Source organism: Prosopis cineraria, unplaced genomic scaffold, assembly GCF_029017545.1.
Source record: "Prosopis cineraria cultivar Desert tree isolate PC_DT_omini unplaced genomic scaffold, ASM2901754v1 PC10, whole genome shotgun sequence".
Classification (NCBI taxonomy): Eukaryota; Viridiplantae; Streptophyta; class Magnoliopsida; order Fabales; family Fabaceae; genus Prosopis; species Prosopis cineraria.
Genome location: NW_026555341.1, coordinates 26,112,825 through 26,131,277, shown reverse-complemented (window position 1 = coordinate 26,131,277; position 18,453 = coordinate 26,112,825). Strand labels below are relative to the sequence as shown.

General features: G+C 33.1%; 1 protein-coding gene across 2 annotated transcripts; it reads right to left on the bottom strand.

Moving 5' to 3' along the window:
- Nucleotides 1-10,353: 10,353 nt before the first annotated feature.
- On the bottom strand, nucleotides 10,354-17,946 carry LOC129322810 (CSC1-like protein At1g69450). 2 transcript variants are annotated; one of them, XM_054969215.1, is made up of 11 exons: nucleotides 17,768-17,946; nucleotides 16,761-17,088; nucleotides 16,278-16,433; nucleotides 16,051-16,114; nucleotides 15,554-15,763; nucleotides 14,567-14,758; nucleotides 14,155-14,453; nucleotides 13,148-13,424; nucleotides 12,186-12,458; nucleotides 11,192-11,425; nucleotides 10,354-10,763 (listed from the first exon to the last, which is right to left on the bottom strand). In XM_054969215.1, the coding sequence occupies exons 2-11, from the start codon at nucleotides 17,039-17,041 to the stop codon at nucleotides 10,611-10,613; spliced, it is 2,139 nt and encodes a 712-aa protein (XP_054825190.1). In that variant the 5' UTR covers nucleotides 17,042-17,088; nucleotides 17,768-17,946; the 3' UTR covers nucleotides 10,354-10,610. The 2 variants fall into 2 exon arrangements, with proteins under 2 accessions (XP_054825190.1, XP_054825191.1); XM_054969216.1 differs by lacking the exon at nucleotides 17,768-17,946 and adding an exon at nucleotides 17,442-17,668.
- Between the last annotated feature and the right edge of the window lie 507 nt (nucleotides 17,947-18,453).

Below are 18,453 nucleotides of genomic sequence, written 5' to 3'. Positions count from 1 at the left end.
TTAAGAAAAGAAGAAGGAACTCACAAACTTGGAAGGGGATTTGCACTGTTTGGGATAGCTTTAGGGTCTATTTGGTTTAAGGGGAGGGAGGGGAGGGGAGGGGCTCCCCTCCTCCTAACCAAACACACCCTTAAGGAGGGGCTTGGTAAGAAGGTTTGTAATAAAAATAACGCATCCTTTTGGTTTGGAAACTGGTCTGATCTTAATGTTCCTTTGATTGAGCTAATACCAGGGAGTGAAGGGCTTATAGACGGATAAGAATCTATTTCTAACTATGTCAATGAGCTTGGAAATTGGAATACTTTTAAACTTGGTTTTTGGTTCCATCCAAACACTATTGCCTATATTATTCATGCTCATCCACCCTGTGAGGAGAGAGGAGAGGATAAACACTTTTGGAAGCCTTCCACTAATGGTTGCTTTACTATTAAATCTGCTTATAATTTTGTGACTATAGGTACAAGGAGCAATGCGGAGAACATATGGAAGATTCTTTGGAGATGGTCGATAGCAGAAAAGATAAAGTCTTTTATTTGGCTCTTTGTTCATGGAAGGATCCACACCTGTGAACTCAGAGTTAAGAGGGGCTTAACGATAGATCAAAAGTGCTCGTATGGCTGTGAGACACTTGAGGATTCAATACACTTGCTCAAAGATTGCCCGTAAGCTAGAACTCGATGGCGAACATATGTTCAAGATGAAAAGTGGAGTATGTTTACCAGCTTGCAAGGATCAAATTGGATAAAATGGAACTTAACAAAGGAAGCAGGGAAAGACTATACCAATAAGATAAATTGGGCTACATTGTTTGGTTATGTATGTTGGGATATTTGGGTCACTAGATGCAAAAAAGTTTTTCATGAAGAGGAGGATATGAGGGAGAGTACTGTTATGTCTACTTTCTTTAAAGCTTGTAGTGATCATGATCTTATTCAGAGAGCTCCTCTGTTATCCTATAACAAAGCTGCTCCTAGAGCTAAGTATAGATCTAGAAGTGGATTCATGAATTTAGAAGTGTATGGCTCAGTTTTATCTAATGGTCATTCTGGCTGTAGGGGTGGAATTTGGTCTGATGAAAAAGTGTGGATTCAAGGCTTTAGTTGTAAACTTGTAAATGTCCCTTCTACCATAGCTGAAGTTATTGCAATATTTCATGGTTTAACTCTTTGCTGGAATAAGGGATACCAAAAAATGAATCTCTTTACTGATTCCATTGAAGCTATCAATCTCCTAACTCAAGATTGTCTTGATAATCACCCATTCAAGGATATTATAGCTGATGTGAAGATGTTTTTCAATCAGGACTGGATTGTGAAAGTTCATCATTTGTATTGGGAACATAATCATTATGCTGATTTGTTAGCTAGAAAGTCTCATAGTTTAGAAGGGGTTTTTTGTATTTTTGATCATCCTCCAAGCTTGTCTCAAAGGTTGGGGAATGATGAGGGACCTTCCCCTCTTTTGACCGATAATCTATAGCCTTTATGGCATTTGTTTCCAGTTTTATTCAAAAAAAAAAAAAGATCATAAAGATTACCACATACTTGTCCTGCCAATGAAGCCTCTGATTGCTCATAATGATCATTATGATTAATCTTGCGTCCAAAAAGTCCAAACAAACAACAATGCCTGTAATTTTGCTGAGAAGGATCTGATTGTAGTGGACTAATTCTTTTGCGCAACTTTTTTGCTTTATTCTAGATAAAAAGAGGCAAATGAATTGTACGATAAGAAAAATTGAAATAGCAAATCCTGTACATCAAAGAACCTGTTTTCATAAACAATATAGCACTAGCCTCTTATGCAATGGCATAAATAGTTCAGTCACTAGCCAAGTTGCTTAATCAGCAATATAACAATTATAAACATAAATAGTAAAGCATCTCTTGAGGTAAAATCTTTTTCCAGAACAAAGGTTTCCCTATGGAAGATCTCATAGAAAATTTAATCACAATGCTATGATGCTCGGAAATGATTGCATGACAGACAAAAAAACACCAGGAGAAATAAGTAAACAGAAGCTATTATATAGATTAATCAAACGTCATCGTCATCAAAATGGTCTCCAGGATTTTAATAATTATACATTAACAAGTGATCAATGATCGTCATAAAACAAACGATTGTATAATATATGGCATTTAAGTGTTTAAATTATAGGCACAAACATTGAGAATAATGCATAAGGTTCTAAGATCATTGACTTAAGACATGACGTGTTAATAAGCATGGACGTGTACATCGTGTTATGACAGAATCTGAAGTATTAAGGAATCTTTTATGTGATTTTTTTTCTTGCTTAATTTGAATATCTGTCATGTGATAGGCATGGACATTAAGGTACAACTCCTATTTTCAAGTATTTGCCCTTCATAATTATGTCGTCATCCAAATGAAGAATAGATTTCTAGAAAGGTGTACGGACAAAATTAATGGACACAAAAAGAAGTTAAATCAGAGGCAGTGCTCGCCAGGAGACTTTGATTTTTGCTTGTGCGACGAACAACTACATGCGATAAATATGCTGAAGGGTAAAGCTCTTTGAAGAAGCTCTCAACACTCTCACTGATACTACAATTGGATGAAGTAGGAATACTGTGAACTAAGATGGTAAATGATGTGGTTGAAGCTCGGATGACTTAAAATAAGCATCCCTTTTTTCACATATGCATTTATATTCCTGTAGAATAATATAGCATGAAGTAATAACTGGTAAGTATTTGGTTCAAGTGTTGGCCTTGGTATGCATTATATGATTAATATTATTATACTTATATTAGTCCTCACAATGTCAAACTCTGTAAAATCTAGAAACAATTTTTGTCTTGATAACTGATAGTGTTGCCAAAAGATGTTTCTTTATTAATACTTATCAGGCAACAACACAACTTTTGTCTGACATAAAGGTTACTAGTTATCATGGTTGATGTTAACGTTGCACAAGTTATAACTTATGAGTGCATGAACTTACTTTATAAAGCATGAAGCATATGAGTTCAGTGACAATATACACCGCAGAGAAGTGAAGCCACAACCTGACATAAGGATAATAGAGGATAAAGATCTCATACAGATGCGGTCCACTAAGAAGCAAAGATGATAAAACGAAAATGTCTCGGGGATGAAACAAGTACCCCAAGCACTTCAATAAAACCATAAAAAAGCAAAGGAGATCTTGAGGTAGTATTCACCAGTTAGAGCCATTTTTCACATTTGATATGGTGAAAATATCCAGGGAGCTACTTGTGAGGTTGGTAAAATCAAAGTGCTCTAGCGCATCTCCGGAGCAGTATACTGGAAGGAGAACAAGGATCCCAATAACCCCAGCAAAATATATATATATATATATATATATTTTCAAACTGCACTCAAGAAATCAAGTAACTCAGTCAAAATAGGAACATTTTTTTAATGGTCTGTGAAGTAAAACACTGCAAGTTGTGGAGTCCAACACCGTCATTTGATTAGTGATGTACTTATTCACTAACCTCTGTTGTACAGGGATCCGCCTTCGGTTCTCAGTTCCTTACCGCCCAGAAAAATTCTGAGCCATCCAGCAGATTTAATTTGAATAGTTTAAATTTTTTTTAATTTTAATTTTATGTTTATAAAAATAAAAATTTATAAATTTTTTTGATAGATTAGAAATATATTTATCGTCAATCTAGGTGCTTCAATTTAATTTTATTATTTTTATAAATTGATTATTTAAATGTACTTTGAACAATATAGATTTAATATTAAATTTTTCAAAATTTTTTTATTTTTAATAAATAGAAAATAAAAATAAAAAATAAAAATTTTAAATCTCAACCTTGCAAATAAAATTTAATATTAAATATAAACTGTTCAAAGTACATACATATAGTCAATTTATAAAAGTTATAATATATTAAATTTGTCAATTCAAATTAGATCAATACTACCCAAATTGATGACAAACATATTTATAAAAAAAAATAAAATTAAAATAATTTAATTTAGATAGCTCAAATTTTTTCTGAATAATGAGCACCCCGGTCATGGAAAAGGGACCTTTTGTACAGTACCTTTGAGTTAAATTTTAAATTTATATGGCAATAACTACAATAACTGCAACAATGAGGATCAAACAGGAAAAAAAAGAAGGAAAGAATTAAGAGCTACCAAGAATGGCTGCACATACTGGTTTGATCTTGGATTTAGCTAGCTAGCAATCTTGATATGCTCAGAAAAATACCAAATGAAGTGAACGAAATACCTGAACATTATAAGTCGCATATACACCATACCGTCTAATCCTAATGATGACAATATCTCGGCTTCAGAAAGATTCCAGGCTTTTGCAACCCATTCAGCTGAAGGTACCAGTCTTTGTAAGTTGAAATGGCTTATCGGCCTAGAGGTTCTTCCCGCTAGTGAGCGTGGCACATAAACATCATAATTACAGGGTTGTTTACTCAATACAGAGTACAATGTGAAGAATAACGCACACAGGGCTGTGTTTATCCCAACACAAAATAGAAGACAAGAGACAATCATATCCTCAAGGAAATAAATGGTCCAATGAGATTATGACCAAAATACCCCCTGCAAGAAACATAAGAGGAACAGAAGTTAAAACATCGTACAAGTTTCATTTCATTCTGTATCCAAGTTACAGAAGTACCAGAAACATGAACAATAACTACAGAAACATATAACCCAAATGCTATATTATAAAACCATGAACATGAACTTCGGCAACAAACATGATGATTCCCCAAATACAACTGTAAAACCATGAACAATCAACGTCAAAAATAAACATGACGGTGCCACGCAGATTATTACTGCAAGAACAGTGGTTACCACAGGCTTTTGCAAAAACTAACTTCAGAAATAAACATGGTTACCACAGTCTCAAGAGATAATTATATAACGGTAATTAATGTTCACTCTCAATTAAATATTAATTAGTCAATTGAAGAGTCACTTTCGCCTTTGAGTGATCGAGAAATGACAATGACAAATGAAGACAAAGGAAGAACGGTAGCTGAGGTCAAAGGCTCTTTAAGTGACTTGCAAGCGAAAGTCAACCACTCAAGAATTCACAATTGCGTAGCCTGCCACGTTCCTGAATTTTCGGAATTTTAATCATTATAAAATACCCAAAAATAAAAAAGGAAAAAAAAAAAGCTGGCCTCAGTTTCCTGCATAGATGTGTAGATAGAGTGATCCACTTTAAATATATTTAAAAAAAAAGAAAAAAAAATTCACTCAATTATCCATATAAATCATCTAAAACATGGCAAGTGCATGAAATTCCAGAAATTATCCATTTCGGGCAAGTGAGGGTTAATAATAGACACCTGTCAATTAAATTGCTACTTCCTATATGCATAAAGATTGAGATTCGATTCTCCATTTACTTGTTTACAAAATTAAGTACTTGCCACTTATGGAAACTTAAATTTTTTATAACTTTATAGATTTCATTAGAGATATTGAATGATTATCTATAATACTCCATCTATACTAAATTATAAGATAATTTGAGACCAAATAACATATACTTAAAAAACACAACAATAACACATTATAAATTTATTTTTTAAAAAATTATAAATTTTTAAAAATACGTTTACACACTTAGCCATTACTCTCTCTATTTTTATTTATAAAACAATTATTATTATTTTTTTATTTTTTATAAGCAATATCATATATCTTAATAAGCATTTATTACATATTTTTTAAATTACCCTTGTCATGTTATATGCGAATATTTTATTGTTCATATACTTAAAAAATTTATACATTATTGTTCAACTAAATCACATATACTATATATAATGAACAGACATTATGTTATTAATATTAGATTTTATCATGTTATAAGTGAACATTTTGTTATACATATATGAAAAATTTGTGTAGATTTCAAATGAGAAGCAAATGAGTCTTTTATTAGAAAACATATTTGCAAATAAGATCTTTGGACTTGCAAAATCAATTTAGAATATATTGTAGCTTAGGTGCCATTTTTCATTGTTTTTCTTAACCCTTCGAAACTATAATTAATACCCTTATCAATGGACACTCTTGGTGAAAAAATTCTTAAATATTTTTATCTTTTAATCATTTATATAATTAGTTCAAAAGTTTGAAATTGAATGGAGAATCAGACCGAACTTGCTTGGTCAACTAGTGAACTAGGCTTTTTATTGGTCTAATTCTCCATCTAACCCAATCAATCAGTAACTTGGCCAACTTGAAGTCAACCTGGTGTAGTCATAAGAGGATTTGAAATGATGAAATCATTAGAAGAGCTGAGAGTCAGGCTTTGCTTTTGGGAGTGAGAATGCACGGTAGCCCAACAAAAGCAGAGGAAAGAAGACGATAGAATGAAAGTAAGGTTATGCTTTTGGGCATTAGACAGTGGTAAAGTCAAGGTTCTTTTTCTCTCTTCACATGATGTTTCAATTTTAATATTATTATATTGAAAAGGGACAGTAGGTAGAATGGGATCACATATCTTTATGGTACAACAAATGATGTCCCTTCCTGAACCCCTCATTAATTATGCATGCAAACTTGATTTTACATGCTAAAGTCTATGATTTCTGTTTTGCCACAAGAAGATGAATGTTGATCAATTGAGTAGATATCTTTACTAGGACGTCATTAAACACATCATTGTTGTTCAGCCTCCTAACGTCAATGCTAACAATGGTACTATTTGTTGAAGACCTTTTAATGATGGCAGTTTTACCATCAAATCTACTTATAAGGCTATCGATAATCACTACGACAACCCCTAACTCTAAGATTTGGTTGAAAATCTGGAAATGGCCAATGTATGAAAAGATCAAGACCTTTCTTAAAAAGCGGCTTGGGATCGTCTTCAACTTAAGTTCACCCACTCTAATGATAGCAATACCTTTCCTAGGCCATGCCCCTTTGGCTGCAACTCCTTAGATTCAACCGTTCACATTTTGAGAGATTACAAGACTTGTAAAAAGGTTTGGATAAAATTAGTTAAACAATCTAAACTTAACACTTTTTTTCTCTTCCTCTATAAGACTGGATATTTTGGAATGTTGACTATGATGCGAGCAATGCTTGTTTGAGAAAGATCCCTTAACAGAAATTATTCGCCCATGTATGTTGGAATATCTAGAAAAACAGATGCAAAATCATCTACTCCACAAAAGATAATCCTAAGAGAGACATCACATTTACCAGCATCTAGGATATACTCAATGGTCAATGTCTTCAATCAAAAATTAATTTTATGAATCAACAAGGCGATAGAACAAACACTAAATAGTTATACCCTAAAGATGGATGGGTTAGACTTAATATAAATAGCTCAGTTAATAATTAAAGTGCTACTTCCTGCATTGGACTCATATGAGATAAACATGGGAATTGGATCAAAGGCTTCTCCAAGTATCTTAGTTGCTATCCATGCATAGGAGCTGAGCTTTTGGGCTTATTGAAAGGACTAAGTATTTGTTGGGATGAAAAGATTGATAAAGTTCATGTCTACTTTGACTCTATGGAAGCTCTCACATTAATACGCAACGAGTTCTCTACAAATTACCATCTAATTGCTACTATTAACAAAATTAGAAATCTTGTTATGAAAGACTAGATGGTCACCTTTGATCATGTCTACAGTGAGGCAAACAAATGTGCAAATTGGCTGGCACATCAAGCTTTTACCAATAATTTTAATCTTTACATTTTTGACACTCCACCACTCAGATGTAGAAATTTTTTATACGCTAACATGATATAACATGTCGTCTGCACGTTGTTCTCGTGACCTTTTATTCAAAAAAAAAATGGAGGGAGACAAAATCACAATACCATATTGCATTACCATTTATATTTATTAATTAGGCAATACAAAAAGTCATATGCTATTATACTAAGACAAGTTTAAATGCCTACTTCACACAGTATGTGTGTGGAAATGCTGTCCATGATAGAAAATGAGGATGGTAAATGAAATATGTTAAATTATTTTTTATAGAAACTAAATTATTCATTTTAAAAATGTAAAAGAAAAAAATTATAAATTTTACTTGAATATTCTCATTTATTTAAATGTTAATTTTTTCATATTAAAAATATGAATATTTTTATGTATATAAACTTAATTATATTATTTTAATTAAGACCAGTTTGATTTTGAGTTAATCGCGATTGAACCACTAACCTTCAACCTACTGTCTTGACAATTCAATAACTGGTTTGGTTTTCAATATATTGATATCTAGTATCCTTAAGTCAACAATAGTGTATAAATATCTATGAATTCTTTTTAGTGAGGACATCCTTCCCCATCCCATTAAATTTGCTTAACATATGTTATTATTGATCATTAAATATAAGGAAAAACACAATTGTTGGTCTCTATAGTTTTATTGGTTTTATTTTTAGTCCCTATAATTTTTTTCAATGTTTTTAGTCTCTATATTTTTACAAAGATTGGGTAATTTTTATTTTCTAGGTCCCCTATAGTTTTCATTTTTCAGTGATTTTAATTCTTATAGGGACTAAAAACACTATAAAAAAATTATAGGGACTAAAAGTAAAAACAGATGAAACTAAGGGACTAAGAATTATGTTTTTCCTAAACATAATGAAAACAAAGAAAATGTGCAAAAAATATTCATAATTTTTTTTTCTAGAAGCTTTTGGTTAAGTCTGGGTATTTTTGCTCTTAGAGAATTTTTTTTGGGTACTTTTATTTATTAACCCAACATCTCATATCCACATTAATGGACATTAACCATTTTAATGGTTCAGAGAAGGATACCTTTATTAAAAAGAATTAATGGGTATTCCAACACTTACGTTAATTTAAGGATACTAAATGTTTCTAGCATAAAAGTTCTTAGGTATTTTTCCCTTTATCCCTTAATCAAAATACCCTAACTAATGTCTTTTTTTGAGGATAATTTTTAAATTTTATAGAACATAATTTATTTTAACCAACTTCCTTAATAGTATACATAAAGTTGTTAATAGATGTTTTTTTAGAAGGACCGAAAGGAATATTTTACAACATACAATACAGTATCTACTTCCCAAGTTCAAAGAACATGTAACTCTAAATCATGTGCTTGATTTCTGAATTATTTTCACCACAGCATGAATGGTTTGCGTTGGTCATAAGTTTCATTCTTCGTTACCTTCTGAAAATATCCACCATGATTTGCTGGGTGTGAAGTTCTTTCTTGATTCATATTAATAAAAAAAATGTAAATATCAATATCAATATTTGATATAAAATGTAAAATATATAGTGAATTAGTAACTGTTCATAAGTCATGAATGGAGCAACTTAAAATACAGACAACCTTCCAAGGTTGTTTCAAGTTTCAACAAACCTGATCACTATATCTTGAACATACACTGGGCTTGATCTGGCACAAAGGCCCGAACCCTATGGGCTTCTAAAATTTGAGGTCCACATAATTTTTTCTCAGGCTTGTCAAGCATCTCAACCCCTAATTAAGCCCAGATGAGGTAGTTAAGCATCATCTTCATTCTTTAACTAGATTACTCTGAATAAACACATTTAGAGCAAGGTAAAAAAGATGAACTGTGTGTGGGTAATTAAAATAAGGGACAATCATAAATAAAGGTCTCCAAATATCACAAAAGAATCAATCAAAACCACAAACTTATGAAACTAAATTTTAGGACCATAATCCTTTTATGTAGTTTTAAAAATAATACTACAACTAAGATGCCTGTCTAGTGACAAGTTTGCAAGTCGAGGAATAAAATATTTTCCAACTTAAAGAAAATAATTTCATAATCCCTTTCAACTAAATTTCAAACCTAAATAAAGTGATTTTAGTATTATTGAATTTTAAGTTGGCCCACTGCAAGTTTAGTGAGCAATTTTACGAGCCTAGAAGCAAAAAATTTTCTTAGTGATTTCATAATTTCCTTTAACTTAATTTTCAACCCAGTTAAAGTGATTTCAGTACTATCAAAATTTAAGTTGACTAATGACATAAAAATGTTCTCAACTTAAAATGATTTCATAGCCCCTTCAACTAAATTTTTAACCCAAATAAAGTTATTCCAATACTAGCAAATCTTAAATTGACATTTCAGACAGGGACATTTTTGTCCAAGTATTATTTTTAAAATTACAAAAAAAAAAAACCATAGTCCTAAAATTTAATTTCATAATTTTGTTATCTTGATTGGTTATTTGTGATAGTTGGGGCTCCTAGTTTGTGATTTTACCATTAAACAAACTTCTATTAAGAAACCGGGCCCCGGGGGGGTGGAGGATGGTTTGTATATGGATGTGGAAGAATCAGCAATCATTAAGATACGTAAGGCACAACAAACTATACATGAAGAATAAATAATTTGCTCCATCGCTAGAATCTAGCATTAAAGAAGCCGATACAGTTGCCTTTTTAGGATGGTATTCTCACTAACCCTCTAGGAATTCCCAGGCATGTCACTGGAATTCAGACCACAAGTTTTTGAACAATCAATCCACACTACCGTTCTTTCACTACCAAAAAAACTATTTTACAATCACATACAGGAAAACAGCAAACAAATAACTTCTCAGGCATGGTAAAAATATTGTGCCTTATGAATATTTAAGAAGATAGAAGGGGAGTCCGAAGAGTGCTGGTGTTTGGTGGTGGCTGAATTGGCTGCAAAGCAGGGTCCTCATAAGCAATGACTAATTTATGATAAAACTCATCCATTGTTCCATCATTGGGGTCTTGCCTGTCCTTCTTGATCAGACTCTGGAAACACAGACCCAAGTCAAGTTCCCAGTCAAATAATTGAAAGCTAAGGTATACAAAACTTCTCTAAACTTTGAAACAGTTGCATGAAACCTCCTCACCTCTAAAATTAACCTCTCTAACTTCTTATTCCTTTAACATAGACTCCCCTGCTATTATTTAGTGGCCAATAAAAGATACATTTTTCAAAAAGCTATTATTAGCTTACATTGAATGCCACATAAGCTACCATGTTTTTTTAAATATGACATGTCAATTTCTGCTAGTATGATAACTAAGAAATAATGGTAGGAGAGTCTATGGTAAAAAAATTTGTGCAACAACCTTAAAGTTCAGGAGAGTTTTGTATATTTTAGGCAAAATGGGATACAGCATGCAGTTTCAGTCATCTTCTTCCAGAGATTTCTTATTGTGGACTGAAAACATACCTCCGCAGAGTATGCAACAAACATGGGGAGAAACCGTTTTCGGCAGTACTCATTAAAGAGAAGAGTAATGATAGGAAGAGGAACCATCAAGGTGGATGCTATAGAGAGTTTTTTCAGCGCAAAAATTCCCACTGCAATAATGTGCATGAGTACAAGAGAAAAAATCATGGAATTGTGCACAATGGGCCAAAACTTCCCTGCTGTTTCATACTTGGGTGCATATACATTTAGGAACTGCAATATACGTGGTAGAGAACATCAGTATAATCCATATCAATCTCATGATTAATAATGACACTGACAGAAACTCCATGATCAACTGAAAAAATTGGTCATTTGCTATGCTAGGAATATGCTAATTCATTACAATGGATAGATGAGGCTAATGTTTTTAGATATCTGGTTATACTAATCATCACCACAAATACTTTCCTGAAAAACAATGCTGCCAATACATTCAAACCATCTTAAACATCTATATCTCCCATCCCAACCATAATATTTCCAAATATAGTTGATTAAACCAATCATAATAAATGCTCCTCTGGTCCTACGAGTTACTTTCAACATATTTCACCAGAACCAATGAAAATCATAAAATTCATAAACTCTGCCTAAACTTCTAATAAATTCCCAACTTGCCTCTATTAAACATACATGGTTCAATAATGTACTTTTTTCATCAAAATTTAATGGATGGTAAATAGGAAAATTTTTAATAAAAATTTAATGATGTAACTTATAAATAGGACCAAAAAAAAAAAAAATCTCTCTGTCTTATAAATTGAACTGAAGTAAGTATAACAGTACCAACTCAAATTTCCTAGCAGCGGCTATTAGAACAGTAACAAGATTCAGTCAAGAAGGTATCTTCCATTTCTTTCAGGAGTGCGTCAAAGGGATCTCAAGTGTGACTAATTAATTCAGTTCAGAGAAATAAAGATACTGTCTCTTAGAAATAGACATCAAGACCAAAATGTTAAGAAATGCTGACCTGGTTTCGATAAACAATGTATGCAAGACAGAGGTAGATCAAGAGGAATGGTAGAATTAGTGGGGCTAAGAAGAAATATGTAATTCCAAGAAGTCCAAACAGAAGTACTCTTGGAATATCTTTGTGGTAAGGAAAGGATGGAACTTCAAACTCATCATCCTCAGACATGAAAGGCCTTCTAATCAAACCACAAATTAAAGGTATTATCCGGAAAAGTTCTGATGACGTGCTTGTCCATCCTGATGTCACGACATAAGCAATGAAAAATGATGCCTGCAGTCAAAATTGATGGCATTAGAATACATGTAGAAAGTATTGTAAATTGCATTATAGTTTTACACATACAATGATTATATGAATTCCCAAACTAATAAATAGAATTAAACCTATTTTTAATTCTCATAGAAACTGATAGTAAAGAACTACTAAAATTAACCTTCAGCATGATTCTTGCAATACTGAGGTTTAACAGACAATTTGAGAATTTACGATTTTAATAAAAGTTCAGCACTGTCATTTTCATCTTTAGATGCTTAAGAAAATCATTGAAAATTTTAAACATTTCCTTTCCGAGCTCTTGAATATACCCCCTTCAAAAAATCAAAGAAGCTCAAAACTTTTTTAAATGAAAGAGGTTAATTCATAAGCAAGAGTAGAAAATTCTAATTGACACTTGGGTAAAAGGATGGGTTATGATAGATCAGGTTTTAAGAAGCAAGGCAGCCTGATCCACTTGAGTACAAGGTAAGGATAGGAGAATTGTCTGTAATAGCAAATAATGTTTGAAACTTCTCGACCACTGTGATGGGCCCTTAGCAATCCCTTTAAATGGTCAGGCACCTAAAGATACGCAGAAATCAAATGAGATATGCACACAAAACATTTATTGACTTCCATTGCACTTGAAAATAATTTCAACAGATGCTTAAGGAAAAATTACCATGGGAGAAGCATTGTCTAACCTGTGCTGGAACGGCAACAGCCAGTTTCTGAGGAATGGACTTGGGGTCAAGGAAAATGGACACTTGATTTAGAGCTGATCCAGAAAACACAGTTGCAAAAAACACATTCCATACTGTGAACCACAGTACTTTATCACATGCACTCTTTTCTATATTACTGTGAGAGATGTACCCTTGAATGGAGGAAAGAAACACCATGACTGGAGGCACCATTATCAGAAACAATTGAAGAATAAGGCTGGGAAGGTATCCTGTAATTACTTGACTGATAAATGTTCTGCAAGAAGGTCATAGAAGGTTTTTTGAGTCAACTGAGTGAACAGCAAATGTAAAGGCAATATTAGCAGGGAAACCAACAAAAAAGAAAAAAAGGTAATATTAGCAGATTGAGGGAATTGTAGGTCACATATTTGATAAACCACAACTCAACAAAAGCAATGCCAGGAAGAATTTGACAAGATACAAAATGCACAAACATAGATTTTTAGACAAGATGGAAATGAAATAATAGAAGCAGTCTTCTAGTGGCATGAAAATTCATCATCAAATACTGCTGCCAAACACGCGTCCAACAATTTCTAGACCAATGTAAGAAACTGTAATCCCTTATCCATTATGAAAAGCCTTTTCATACATACACTCAAAAACATTCATCAAACATTTGTTTCTTTCAAGCTGGAAATGGCAGTTTGATACGCTAGTTTTTCTTTTGCATGATGTTCCAATTTAAACTCTTGGCCCTTTCTAGATCTAATCTATAATTAATTACCCTGGCCAACATGACAGCATAAAATCCATGATCGCCAACTTTTAGCATATGACTCAAAAGTGTATACTGATGAAACAGTCCACTATCTCTTTGATTGTGCTTTATATAATGCTGAGAATAAGAATTCCTTTAAGCAACAAATCTAATGTGTGACCATACTTAAATGGGAAACATGTTAAGGTAAAAAACACGAGAGAAGTTACACAGTAACAACAGAAAAGTTGATCATGTGACTTACATGGTAAGAATACTCTTCAAGAAGGGAAACAAAAGTTCCAACTGGCTCAGGTTGGTAAGGCCTTGCACAATTACGACAGGTATAAGGAACAATATAGTGAAAATGATGAATATAATTATAACCACCAACTTAGAAATCCATCTTCGCATAAATGATTCAGAGAAAAATGGCCAGTAAACATCATGGGGTTCTGGAGCTTGCTCGGTGATCCATTCAATGGGATTGACTGCTGGATGCAGACGGAAAGCAGTTGCAGCAGCAAAACGGGACTTGAAGGACACAAAGGCAGCTCGAGTATCCTTTATCATTGAAGAAAAAATGTAGAGAGAAATACAATTCAGAACAAGACTGAAAATAATTGGTAAAATATTTTTTAATTTTTGTTTTGAAGATCATAAAGATTACCACATACTTCTACTGCCAATGAAGCCTCTGATTGCTCCAGTCTTACATTCTCTTCAATGTCCACCAACTTCTTCTCATAATGATCTTTAAGATTAATCTTGTCTCCAAAAAGTCCAAACAAACCACTATGCCTGTACTTTTGCTGAGAAGGATCTGATTGTAGTTGACTAATTCTTTTACCCAAATTTTTTGCTTCATTCTAGATAAAAAGAGGCAAATGAATTGTACAATAAGAAAAATTGAAATAGAAAATCCTGTACATCAAAGAACCTGATTTCATAAACAATATAGCACTTGCCTCTCATGCAATGGAATAAATAGTTCAGTCACAAGCCAAGCTACTTAATCAACAATAGAATAATGATAAACATAAGTAGTAAAATATCTCTGAGGTAACATCTTTTCCAGAACAAAGATTTTCTTATGGAAGATCTCATAGAAAATTTAATCACAATACTATGATGCTCAGAAATGATTACATGACAGACAGAAAAACACCAAGAGAAATTAGTAAACACAAGTTATTATATAGTTTAATCAAACATCATCATCATCAACATGGTCTCCAGTATTTTAATAATTATACATTAACCAATGATCAATGATCCTCATAAAACCTAAGTAAACTATAGAAAAACCGACTGTATTAATATATGGCATTTAAGTGTTAAAATTATTGGCACAAACATTAAGAATAATGCACAAGGTTCTCGGACCTGAGTTAAGACATGACATGTGTTAAATAAGCATCGACGTGTACATTGTGCTATGACAGAATCTGAAGTATTAAGGAATTTTTTGTGTTTTTATCTTGCTTAATCAGAATAAATCTCATGTGATGGACAGGGACATCAAGGCACAACTCTTATTTTCAAGTATTTGCCATTCATAATCATGTTGTCATCCAAATGAAGAATATAACTGAGGTTTCTAGGAAGGTGTATAGACAAAATTAATGGACACAAAAAGAAGTTAAATCAGAGGCAGTGCTCACCAGGAGACTTTGAATCTTGCTTGTGTGACGAACAACCACATGTGATAAATATGTAGAAGGGTAAAGCTCTTTGAAGAAGCTCTCAACACTGTCACTGATGCTACAACTGGATGAATTAGGAATACTGCGAACTAAGATGGTGAACTGATGTGGTTGAGGTGGGGATGAATAAAAATAAGAAATCCTTCTTGCAGATATGTATTTATATTCCTGTAGAATAAAATAGTATGGAGTGATAACTGATAGGTATCTAGTATTCTAGTTCAAGTGTTGGCCTTGGTATTCATTATATGATTAATATTGCATTTATATTAATCCTCATAATGTCAAACTCTGTAAAAGCAAGAAACAATTTTTGTCTTGATAATTGATAGTGTTTCCAAAAGATGTTTCTATATTAATACTTATCAGGCAACACCACAATTTGTGTGATGTAAAGGGTGCTAACTATCATGGTTGATGTTATAGTTGCACAAGTTATGAGTGCATGAACTTACTTTATACAGCATGAAGCATATGAATCCAGTGACAAGATACACCGCAGAGAAGTGGACCCACAACCTGACATAAGGATAATAGAGGATAAAGATCTCATACAGATGCTGGTCCCCTAAGAGGCAAGATGATAAAAGGAAAATGTCCCAGGGATGAAACAAGTACCCAACCCCCAAGCACTGCTTCAGTAAAACCATAAAAACGAAAGAGATCTTGAGGTAGTATTCACCAGTTAGAGCCATTTTTCACATTTGATATGGTGAAAATATCCAGGGAGCTACTTGTCACGTTGGTAAAATCAAATTGTTCTAGCGCATCTCCCGAGCAGTTTACCGGAAGAAGAATAAGGATTCCAATAACCCCAGCAAAAGAAAATATTTTCAAACTGCACTCAAGAAATCAAGCAAGTCTGTCAAAATAGGAACATTTTCTTAATGGTTTGTGGAGCAAAAAACTGCAAGTTATGGAGTCCAACACAGTTGCTTGATAAAAGATGTACTTATTCACTAATCTCTGTTGTACAGTACCTTTAAGTTAAATTTTAAATTTATATGGCAATAACTACTGTAACTGCAGCAATGAGGATCAAACAGGAAAAAGGAAAGAATTAAGAGCCACGAGAAATGCTTGCACATACTGGCTCGATCTTGGATTTACCTAGCCAGCTATCTTGATAAGCTCAGAAAAACACCAAATGAAGCGAATGAAATACCTGAAGGTTATAAGACGGATATATACCACCCCGTCTAATCCTAATAATGACAATATCTCGTCTTCAGAAAGCCTCCAGGCTTTTGCAACCCATCCAGCTGAAGGTACCAGTCTTTCTAAGTTGAAATGGCTTCTCCGATTAGAGGTTCCTTCAGCTAGCAAGCGTGGCGCATAAACTTCATAATTACAGGGTTGTTTTCTCAATACAGAGTATAATGTGAAGAATAACACACACAGAGCAGTGTTTATCCCAACAGAAGTTAGAAGAGCGGAGACAATCATATCTTCAAGGAAATAACTGGACCAATGAAATTATGACCTAGTACCCCCTGCAAGAAACATAAGAGGAACAGAAGTCAAACATCGAAGAAGTTTCATTTCATTCTGTATCCAAATTACAGAGAGATTTGAAACCTGAACAACTTTAGAAACATATAAGGGTGACCAAGTGACATCATAAAACCGTGAACATGAACTTCAGAAAAACACAATGATGATTCCCCAACTACAAATGTAAAATCATGAATAATCAACTTCAAATATTTATAACTGTGCCCCGCAGATTATTGCAACAAAAATGAACATGGACGTCTTCAGAAGAAAACATGGTTACCATAGTCCCCAGAGATTATTATAGCGATGTTCGATCTCTATTTAAATATTTAGTCAATTGAAGACACACCTTTTCTCCTCGACCCACAAGTTTTCGCTCAAGTGGGTGAGAAATCTCAGTGACTTGGACCAACTTGAAATAAGAGATATCTGAGTTAATTAAGAAAAATAGAAGCAGGAAGAGCTTTGGATTTCTCATTTCTCAGTCCAACGAGTGTAAGTCTCAAATGAGTAGATGTCTCAAAGCCAAAGTAAAACAGCAAACCATACTGATAAAACAGAAATCATCCAATTAATTACACATGTCCAATTTTCCAGAGTTACGGTATTACGAGAAGAAGGTCAGAAGCAGCTGAAATCAAAGGATATGAGAATTATAAAGAGAGAATACGGAACCTGGTGGAATTCGGACATGGAGAGCCTAACTGATTAGCAGTGATTTCAGGAAGCTCAAAACGATAGTGTGCGCGAACTGTGAACAGAGGTAGGACGTGCAGCTGAAGGTAGATGCCGAAATGATTCATTGAATGACCATAAGGCCCCAGCTTTCTACATTTGTCTTTCTCGAGCGGCCTTGGGATATTCGTCCTTTCAGTAGAAACTAACATTTTCAGAAGATTCCAGTTTTTAACAAAAGAAGACAAAGAAGATTTTTTCTAGTGTAGCTTGTTAGAGTACCGTCGGCTATTAAATGTGCCCTCTAGGGGAAAATTTCAATTTAAATTCATCATATTATAAGAAAATTGTGCTTAACAAAACTCAATTTCAGTTAAAATTTTATTGAAATTTGAAATTTTACTGCATACAGAGGATTAAAATGAAATTAAAAAATTAATTCAAATAAGCTTACCATTCTTAATAAAATTTGGTGCATAAACAACTTGTATAGGATAACTAACAACCCGTTGTACAAAAAATAAATAATTAAAGTAAGTAGAATCATTAATAACATAATATCATTATAAATTTATAATTCTAATTTCATCTCTGTCAGTTTTATTTTTCATACATTAATTGTTTATTTTCTTTATAGCTTCACTTGTATATGTTCATATTAATATTATATTGTTAATGAGAATTAC

Bases quoted from the DNA above. Each gene is read 5' to 3' on its own strand.
- LOC129322810 (XM_054969215.1), bottom strand. From the start codon at position 17,041: ATGATTGTCTCCGCTCTTCTAACTTCTGTTGGGATAAACACTGCTCTG. The intron at 16,115-16,277 runs GTGAATACTACC...TCCTTATGTCAG, and splicing joins GTGAAAAATGGCTCTAACTG to GTTGTGGGTCCACTTCTCTG. The intron at 13,425-14,154 runs GTAAGTCACATG...ACCTTCTTGCAG, and splicing joins TTGAAGAGTATTCTTACCAT to AACATTTATCAGTCAAGTAA.